At 41.3% G+C, this 11069-nt stretch overlaps 1 protein-coding gene across 1 annotated transcript in view; it reads right to left on the reverse strand.

Moving 5' to 3' along the window:
• Positions 1-6908, reverse strand: part of furinb (furin (paired basic amino acid cleaving enzyme) b) — a 76159-nt gene extending 69251 nt beyond the window's left edge. The window contains exons 1-2 of the mRNA XM_086108994.1: positions 6217-6908; positions 3262-3533 (exon numbers count right to left, since the gene is read on the reverse strand). Coding sequence (XP_085965120.1) covers positions 3262-3435 — 174 coding nt within the window. The 5' untranslated portion in view covers positions 3436-3533; positions 6217-6908. The remainder of the gene's footprint in view (positions 1-3261; positions 3534-6216) is intronic.
• Positions 6909-11069: the final 4161 nt, after the last annotated feature.

The following is an 11069-nucleotide window of genomic DNA, read 5'->3' on the forward strand; positions in this document are numbered from 1 at the left end:
GGCTCATCTCATTTCTCAAATCGGAAGTTTCTAGCTCCTCGCTCCTCTGGTTATATGGTAGAACCTCGGACCAGACATTCCATCGAGGAGTGAGGAGATTTACAGGAGTACGGTGGGTGGGGGTACAGATATTTGGGGAAAATGAGACAATCGCTGCTCTGTACCACCATCTGATGGAGACGATTGCTACAGAGGAGATCACGTGATTGACGTTTGTCACAAATGCACCATCTACATGGGAGGATTAATACTCTCACCGCACAATGTCGACTTTACGCTTTATTTTTCAAGATGAATCAAATTAAAGTCAAATATCAAGACTGTTACGGCTTCATGACTTTGAAATCATGCAATGCTGACTGTCCTGCTGATACAAATTATTTTTCATATCTCACCGTTGAGGAGCGGCAGGACTTCCGCAGATGATACATCAGATGTCCCTCGATTTGAGATAGCCCGAGGAGCCTTCAAGATGCTCGAACCTCACACCTCAATGCACATTTATGACAACTGAGACACTCCTTAATATGGCAGCATGAGAACAACTTCCGGGTTGCTATCACCATTTTGAGGAGCAAATCGCTGTGAATATTGCATTTAAGAGACTTCAGATGAGCCCAAACAGACTTCACTGTATCCTTTGCAAGCCTGTTGCCACATATTATGCCGAGCGGGGTTGGTGTGTGTGACATCAGCCCCAGCAATAAACGTGTATTTAAATAGACATTGTCTCCTAAATGCAGTTATATTTTTTTCTCTTATTTATTTTTATTAATTATTTTTTTTGGGAACATACTCACATCATGTAACTTGATCTCATCATCTCAGGCTTTGGGCAGGTGTGATACCGCTTTGGCTACCGTGCGCATGTATGATGTTGCTGGGTGTGGTCCAAAGAATGCTCAGGGACTTTATGTGAATGATGAGACGCATGGAAAATCAATGAGAAGCTTGCTTCACTGGAGAGGTCGGCGAAGCAAAACTGCTCCATATGTGGAATGACGGACTCATTGAGCTCAACAAAAGAACTTAGAATGACATTGCAAAGAACTGCTGGCATTACTTGACTCACATTTGCCAAAAAAAAACAACTTTCAACTTTTGGAGAAAAAAAAAGTACGAACCAGATAAAAGTTGAGCTTTTTGCGAAATATGCACTCCAACGTGTTGGTGGCATTGTGATGAAATTCCTTTGTCTAGCAGAAAATCAAAAAACATCTGACATCACTTTGCGTACTCAAGGACATCAAGTGCTCAGGCTCAGCAGGAAAATGACCCAAACTTACCAACAAGTCTACCTCTGAATGACTCCAGGAAAAAAAAAAAAAAAAAAAAACGAGACAAAATAACGTGAAGGTTTCAAAGTGGTCAAGTCAAAGTCTAGACTTAAAATGCAATCATGACGCTGTGTATATGACCTTTATGCTCGAAAACCCTCCACTATGACCAAGTTGAAACAATTCTGCAAGGGCGTAAATTCCTCCACAGGGATACAAAAGATATCAACAGTTATGATAATTACGTGATTTCAGTTGTTGCTGCCAACCAGGTATTAGGTTCAATGGGCAATTCATGTTTTACAAAGGGACAGGTCTGCTTGGTTTTCTGTCTACTTAATAAATAAAAATCACAGCAGTTTACTTGGGTTGTTTTCTTGGGATATGAAATTTGTTTTGATGATCTGAAACATTTATGAGTGATAACAATTCAAAACCCCCCAAAACAAAACATCAAATCAGTTAGAAAATAACACCTACCCCTCTACACAATGCCTGGTACTGAACAATTCCAAACACTTTCTCTTCCACAGTCCAACAAATTCACACTCAGCTATAGTAAGCAAAACTACACATACACAAAGAGTCATTTGGGCATTACTGGGCACAGAAGTGAACAAATAATCGGCTTTGTGATATTCCTACAATGACATTAAAGATAGAAATCCCATTACCCTCTATTATACATCAGTTCCGTCCAGCCTCCCTCTAGTCGAGAACAACCACTCAGGATGACAGAAAAATGATGACAGAAAAAATGACGAAGGCCTTTCCAGTCTAATCCACCGGCTTCAAAAAGCCTTGCCAAATGAATTACCTCACATAACCCTCTGCCGTACCATCACTGCTGTGTCACATACTCTGCACACCAACCCTCTGTAGCAATTACACTCGGTGGCCAGAGACTAAAATAATAATACTTATTTGTTTGCCTGTGAGAAACACTGGCGGAAGAGGCACTCCCCATAGTGAAATTCACGACAATGAAAATAATACAATATGTAATCCACCATTAAACCCTTCAAAGAGACATGACGTTGACACACACATGATGGGCAACATAAAATTATGCCGCTGGCTGGATCTGGACCCCCGGGCCTTGAGTTTGACACCTATGCTGTGTGGGACAAGAATATTTCAACACTGGTTAGGAAACTGAGGCTTTCTTAAACAGATTAATACTTGAATCCAAAACAAAATGAGGACATTGAGACAGTCCTCCAAAAGACAATGAACCACCAGCAACAGTGACCTCTGAGTCAACAATGAAAAAATTAAGAGACGTTCTTTGAGATGAGATCGTACCCATGACAATGTGTCAAGAGAATTGGAAATGAACATGCTCATTTCAAAAGTTTGAGTTTTGAAGGACAAAATGACACTAGCATATAACTACCGGTAGTTCTGTATTTAGTCATGGAAAATGTGGGTCATTCAGGATATAAAGTTGACAAGCTTGAGAGTTTAAAATCGACTACAGGTACTATCGTTTCCAGAGACCGTTGAAAAGAAGCTAGCAAGCCATAGTGTTTCCCATGCAATGTCTGCCTCCGTTATTTATTCTTAAACTTCTATGTAACTTACTTTATATTCTTACCCAAGCCAATCGTTAGACATCACCAAGAAAGAAAGATAGAAAGAAAAAAGAGAGAAAGAAAGAAAGAATACTAGAAATGTTTACAAGTCCTGTGACCGAACATTAAAATATACTGATAGAGGAAAAACATTTTTTTATGCACTCCATATATTTTCTGTCAGATCAATATAAAATGTTTGCACTTCAGATTACAGCAGGATCCACCAAAGATAACAAGTGAGCACTAAAAGAAGTGCAGTAAGCAACACATTTTTGGTGCAGAGAGAATTCCAATACTGACGGAATTGGTGCCACATGGAGTGTTGTAAGGACAATCACACATGACAGCAACAGCTTGAGAACAAGCGCAAGCACACACAAATACAGTGTATTGGACGTCCAACTCACATTGCCATGGTTGATGAAACCGTGTTCCTTTGCGATGCGGTCAGCCTCCTCGGGGCCTCCATTAATCTGGACGGCCCAAGCATTGGTGTAGACCTCTGCAGTATCAATCCAATTCAGTTCTGATGTCAGGACAAGGACTGTCCATAAGTGCAGCAGAGCCACCTGGGCATCCATGAAAAGTAGAACGCAGGGCAGTGTATCCGTGGGTCTCTCACTGCGTCACAGGCAAATTGGAGCTGCACTCCCTTGTGGCGGTAAAGTGGAACAGTGACCTAGAGGTGACAGAACAGAGTGAGCGAAAAAGACAAACGTTTTCTTAACGGCGTCCCTGCTGGCTCAGAATTACCCTCTCACACCAAATTCAAAACTGAACAGCACAGGCACAATTTTATGAGGCCATGGTCGGCAGTAAAGCTTTACATTACTTTACAACTCTTTCAATAAACATGTAGGGCATAGTTAACCCATATACAGTTGCGGTGATGAATATAAAATGTACATCCCTTATTATTTCTAAATATAAGAATTGGGTGTCAAAGTTTGAGTTACCGTTCTTTTTTTGTATTGAATGTAATTACTATTTTTTATTGCAGTGCTAATGAAAATCACTCAAGAAGAAATTAATTTATGATTTGCTGTAGTCCACACTGTTTTAAAATTTAACAGCTTAAACTATATGATACTTGCAATCATTACTCATTAATAGACCCCGGAGGAGAAATTTCAAAATGTCAAGATGTGGTACAGCTCCAATAATATTTGATTAAATGTTTCACCTTGATCAAACACTGTAAGTGGCCATCGAGAAGCTTCTGTCATGATTTTTGCTGAATCTTCGCTTGTTCTTGACAGAATTCACTCACTGACAGTGGGGATGAAATGTCTGCACACCAGTGTCGAAATGTCAGGTTTTTGTAGTTCAAAAAAATGAAAGCAAGATCCATTTTTTCAAAACCTTTTCCATCGTTACTTTGACGTAAACTGGTAAAATTAAATTTGAGAAAAAAAGGATCTATTTCTGAGAGGTGAAGTCAAATTATCAGCTGAAATATTGTGGTTACACAAGAGTGTGTGCCTGTGTGTGTGTGTGTGTGTGTGTGCGCGCGCGCGCGCGTGCGCAACACACATTATTGAAATGTCACTGCTAAGTAAATCATAATTTTGTGAGTGATACATTCTTGGAAGCATTCACATTAAACATTTGTATAAAACACACACCCGCGATTCTTAAAATATTATTTTTTTAAGGATGGGGCTCCACCGTTGACCATTGTCAACAGCAAAACATGTGCTGCAAGTGGGTATTTCTTCAACACACTTACACTGTCCGAACAGTGAAAGTTAATGTAAGGAAACATTTTATACATATATGTCTTCAAATGCCAAAAATGCTCTATTTTCTAGCGTTATGTACTGATCACTTGCAAGATGTCAGGTATGGGTGACTGACTTCACTATTATGACTAAGAGGTTCCCACATTGAGGAACTCAAATGCAGCATTTTCCATTCAGTCAACAGCAAAATGTGATGTGGCAGTGAGAAAAAGGTTTATTCTTTGTCACATGTTACCTTCTTCCCGTGAGATCAGCTTATAGTTTTTTTTCATAAGTCAACTAACAGTCAAGCAAGCAATGCTGTTAAAATTGTAACTTGCTGGCTTAGGAGATGTAGGTAGGTAGCACAACATAACCAACACTCAAGTTCTATTTCAGGCTGTGCCCAAGCCAAATCAACACCCACCATGTGCTTTGGGCTGTCTAAAAGAATGCACAGCAGTATGTTGCAGTGATGGTGCAGAACTTTGACAGGTGAGCATCCATTCATAAGAGTAGATGGAGCTCAGGGTGACAACATATTGCGCTGTGCTCAGTCAGGACACAGTAGTAGCAAAAGAGCCTTTGTCTGAGATGAGCGGGAAATTGAGTGACAGCGCTGAGATTAAATTTCTCTTCATCAAAACCATTTTTTGCTCTTACTGCTTTAGACAGTGGGAACTCCAGATAGAAATGCAGTCTAGAAACAATGGTTACCAGGGAGATCCATGGACATTTATTTTTTATAAAACACTATTCACACATCATTGTCACTGAGAACTTAACCTAACGGCATCTTGTCTTCCGACATTGTTCTCTGTAGCTTGACTATGTTGTGCCTCTGATAAATAGTGGCTGATTCCAAGAAACCTAGATCTGAATTTTAATCTGCATTGCTGAAACCTTTTCATGGAGGAATTAACACATGATGAGGTGATGTCAAGGCTGAATCGATAATACTGTAAAAAAAAAAAGTAGTTTTTCTCTGTAAATAAATATGGAGCAACTGTATAAATATGTATGCAGTGCAATATACAGAATGTGTGTTCTAAATCAAATGGGATATGACATTAAATCAATTTTTAAAAAGCCACATCACTTGAATACTAAAGTATGTGCCGATGCTATGAGCCTCCATAAATTACTGCTAAGGCCAAATCTTGAATTCTAACTGTGTGTCGAGCTATGGTGACCTTGACCCCTAATATCAACATGCATACTGAAAGGGGAGGAAACAGATCGACAATTATTGCCCAAAGGCCATTTAAGTTTTTTTATCTGACTTTGTTTATCGCACCTCACAATTTAAGACATGGCTACCATTGTAAAAATATTGTTGTTTTTTTTTTTGGTGGTGGTGCTGTGGGGAGGGGGCGGGGTCAGGTTGAATTTTCTGCATATCTAGTGTCCAGTGAATTTTACTTAATATCAATTCCCACTTCACTGAGATGAATGCAAATGATGAGGGAGGTGGTTATATCTTGGCGTGGATAATGATGTGGGAAAATTAATGCACATCTGACAGAAGCTGAGAAGGGTGGATGTACTGGGCAAATAAAGCCATGAATCAGAAATTGGCGATATGCAACGGAAACATCTCATATATATACATATATATATCGACAAGGGACTGAGTCTTACCTCCAACAAACTTCAGAGGACGCACCGCGGAGAGCGGTTCCCTTGGAAGAACGAGGTACACCTGCACCGGATCACATCGCCTGGGATCGAGACCGGGAACGGATTCACTTGACTGGGCAGACTGGTGAGATGCTTGTCGGCAGCTGTCGCACCGATATAAGGCTAAAATGGAATAGAGCTTCCTACTAACCCTTCGTTTGCTCCCACCCACTTTGCCATAGCGACCCACCCTGTGGGGAACACGTTTTACTCGGAGTTTCTACAACGAAAAGCCACTCGTACCATGTCACGTCAAAATCCAAGACGTCATGCCGACCCATCCCCTTCTCCAGTCGGGTGGGTAAGAATCAGTATTCTTTCTCTCGCCACTTGCCCTTTAACTTAAAATCGATATTGGCGGCTCAAGACGTTATCCACATCTTTGGATTGGAGATCTAATGCTAGCCTGTCGTCCACAACTAACTTGCCATCTTCAGGATGATTCTATTTTGCCGGGTGACTTCAAGCTTCGAAAGCAATTCCTTCTTCCATTAAACGCCGTTCTTCTGACATTACAGTCAATACCCCTTGCTCATAAGACAGAGTTCCACATAGGTTAACTAGACAGTGACAAAGCGGGTGAATGGAAGCTGTGTGGGGTCAGCGCAGGATGCAAGCGCGTTGACAACCGGCTGAATGACAACAAACCTTCTCCTTTGTCCAGGAAATGCGTCACTTAGACGGTATCCAGAGCGTGCTTGATTCGGGTCACCGTAATTGTTGGAAGGGGCGGGGCTTGAGCCTGGTTTTATGTTCTGCGCTTCATGTTTTTGTCATCTTTATCCGAGGATTTTTTGTTCTTGCTGAATGTTGATTCATGTGTTATCTGTAGTCACATATTAATATATAAGAAGAATTAAGATAAGTCCTTTATTAGCCTCAGAGCGAGAGAGGCTGGAAATTGAATTTAATTACATTCGTGTTAGAGCGGTACAGGGTAAGCAGCAGGATTGAAAAAATAAAATAAGAAAGGTAGCACAACACAGTTATACTACTTTTGGGGGGTGGGAGGGGAGGGGGTTCTCCAGGTACTCGGGTTTCCTTGCACATTCAAAAGACATGCACAGAAGGTTAATGGAACACTCTAAATTGTCCCTAGGTGTGATTGAGAGCATGAATGGTTGTTCGTCTATGTGTGCCCTACGAGTGGCTGGCAAACAGTGGGTGTCCCCCGCCTACTGCCCGAAGGCAGCTGTGATCGGCTGCAACACGCCCGCGACCCTCGTCCATCCATTTTCCGATCCACTTTATTCTCACAAGGGTTGCCGGGGGTGCTGGAGCCTATCCCAGCCGTCTTCGGGCAGGAGGAGGGGGACACCCTGAACTGGTTGCCAGCCAATCGCAGGGCACAATCAGACGAACAACCATCTGCGCTCACACTCACACCTAGGGACACTTTAGTGTTCAATCAGCCTGCCATGCGTGTTTTGGAATGTGGGAGGAAACAGGAGTACCCTGAGGAAACCCACGCAGGCTCAGGGAGGACATGTAAACTCCACACAGAACTGGAATCGAACCCTGCACCTCTGCACTGTGAGGTCGACGCCTATCTATCTATCTATCTATCTATCTATCTATCTATCTATCTATCTATCTATCTATCTATCTATCTATCTATCTATCTATCTATCTTTCTCTCTCTATTTTATATATATATATATATATATATATATATATATATATATATATATATATATATATATATCACCACTAATATTATACATTTACAATAAAAATTGGACAGAATTACGTGTTTTTAAAAAAGAAAAGACTCTTACGACTTATTGTTTTACGACGGCCGGGTGATAGCGGCATCTTGTGGATTTATATTCACGTTACAGATGAATTAGATCACAGTCGTCGAGGGCGCTAAGAACAGCAAGGGTTTGTGCGACAAGTGATGTTTCTGGCGGCCATGTTGCGTTGCCACTCACTGATTTTGCTTCGCTTGAATACATGGATTTCTGTGCGATGTTTCCCGTAACGTTCTGTCTATACAGCGAAAAGGCAGCAGGTGTGACGTACGGTTATACCAATAAGTGTGGGAGAAGTGCAACATGCACATTTCACTAGTAAGCATGCAATTATATACCCGGTATATATTTTTTCTTACAAGGTACATCTCCGAGTGCTACTCAAAGATTCGTCTGCTTCATGTTGTCAAAACCATCAATAATGAAATAAAACTAACTTCACTAGAGTAAAACACGCACAGATAACGGTGTTTTCGGTGGAAACCCCCCAACACATTATCAGTAACAAGAGCGACTGAAGAAGGCTTCCTTCTGGCTTCAATCGGGAGCGGCCAATTGTTATGCTGAATTCAAGGTAGTGGGAAGTCGGAACGTTTCGACCTCCGACCTGGAAAAGTGCATTCGAACGCCTCTGATCTGTGTGTTGCGAAATTCCTCGACCGACTTCGGTGTAACGTCCATCGAGAATGGCAACCCCCGTGAAATGCAAAATATAATTTACGATTTTAAAAACATATTTACGTATTTCTTTGTTATATTACACTAATTTAGTTATTTGACATAACTACATAACTAAGATATATTGTTATCTCCCTGCATTAAGTTATTTGGTGAAATGAATGAAAAGGATTTCCTTTATATAAATTATGATTATGGTAAAATGTGTTTTTATGAACAAGAACAACATAACATCTATCGGAATCAACATTTTTTTATGTTTATATTCGAGGTTTTAATATTATATTGAAGACTGCACTGTATTGGGAAAATTCGAGGAGGATCGGTCCGATTTGGTGCGTGCGTGTGACTGCGGTCAGGTCAGCCTGCACTCGCGAAATTGAAGTCAAACCAGCCGCCACAGCGATTGTGACTACTCTGCATTAGGGTAATTTGCCGCGAACGAGCGGTGCTAGCGACTTTCAAAATAAAAGTATTACAATTAATGCATGCACGCCAGTCGTTTGGATTTAAAATGTGATAAAATAATTTCTTGGCTGTCAGGCAACGATGAGTTTACTTAGTGAGAATGAAAACTCTCTCAGAATAGCGCCAAAAAGTTCTGAAGTTGAGATAGAAAATAAAGTCAATGGTAACTCTATATCAATGACTGATATGTCACCAGATTTTTTTAAACATCATTAAAAAATTAATTTTAGTTATCCCGCAAACTGTAATGCACGGGATTATCAATCTCTGTTGCGGGTGATTTGACTTCAATTTTTCGAGTGGAGGCTGACCTGACCGTGGTTGCGTGCGCGCGCGCGTGTGTGCGCCAATGTGTGCGTGCGTGTGCGTGTGTGTGCGTGTGTCGACGCGCGATCGAAAGCGAGGTTCAATTTTGTTAAAATAAATGATCACTCGGCAAGATTATATCGTGCAAACGAGTCTGTATGACTAACATGATCAAACGCCTCTTTGACGTGCAGCACAGCACTAAATCTGGTGAGTAAATGTCAGAGATTTTCTCGGACAAAGTTAAAGAAATGACTCGGCACACAGGAAAATTGTCTTCAATATCGGCGGAAGCAGATCTCTGAGAGCGAACGACGGTTAGTTGCTCCGCGATCACACTCTCAGTCCCGCCACCGCGAGTTCGACATTTTATTGTAACATATGCAAAATACAAGAAAAACACTGCCCCGATATTTGCATGCCGCACCCCCGATCCGGCCCCTCGGTAGTGATTGGTTACCTGTTTTTCAAACTTGAACCACCAGTACATTGGCGCCTTTTCTGGCTGGTCTACATCGAATTAGCATGTTGTAGACTTTGCGGATGGCCAATGTCGCCTGGGCACGACGGGTGTTCTCAACTCGTCTTTTGCTGCTCAACCGCTGATCCCGAATTATTCATTACCCTTTTGTGACCGAGTGTCGCCTTCTCCCCTGTGGTCGTCCACCTGTATTGACGTGCTAATTGTGGACTTCAACAGTCCCTCGGCCAGATGGCCGGCGCCTTTGTGTGCAGGCATTTGGGGGTTGCTGGATACGCACCCAAACGCTTCGATGTGCCCAAATAAATGAAACTTTAAACACGATACAATTTTGCTCATAGATTCCTCTAACAGTAAAACAATAACATACGTTTTATGCCTACTTTTTGAAGGGGGGGGGTTATCAAAGTACAAATTCGAGAAATGTTTAGACTTCTTGGCGCTATTCTGAGAGACTTCTCATTCTCCCTGGGTGAACTCATCGTTGCCTGACAGCCAAGACATTATTTTATTGCATTATTTTAAAAAGAAACCACTGACGTGCATGTATGAGTTGGCCTACTTTTATTTTGAAGGCGGCCAACGTCGCTCTCTGGCGGTAGATTACTGTAATGCACTGTATTAACAATCGCTCTGGCGGCTGGTTTGACTTCAATTTTGCGAGTGGAGACCGGCTTGTGTGCGTGTATATACTAGACGTGCGAGACACAACTTTGTTTAAAAAAAAAAAAAAAAAAAAAGACCTGTCGGCAAGGTTATGTCGTGCAAAGAAGTTTGCATTAATAACATATGGTCAAACGCCTCTTGACGTCAGCAGAGCACTAAATAGGTGAGTAAAACAATAACATAAGTTTTACGCATACTTTTTGAAGGGGGTTTATCAAAGTACTAATTCGAGAAATGTTTACAGTTTTATATCGCGTGCACTTAATTTTACGAGAAATTGCGAAGTAATTATTTAAATTGGGACATATTTAGTGGTGCAGAGATAAAATGGAAATACGCGAACGCAGTGAAACATGAAAAACAGTGTCACTCAAATATAAGCGAGCTTGTGTGGTCCGTCGAATCACCACTCTCGGGAGACATTCGGCGGCGGATACACACTAAGCACATACTGTACACTG

Source organism: Hippocampus guttulatus, chromosome 4 (assembly GCF_054856545.1).
Source record: "Hippocampus guttulatus isolate MCC_2025c chromosome 4, RoL_Hgut_1.0, whole genome shotgun sequence".
Taxonomy (NCBI): domain Eukaryota; kingdom Metazoa; phylum Chordata; class Actinopteri; order Syngnathiformes; family Syngnathidae; genus Hippocampus; species Hippocampus guttulatus.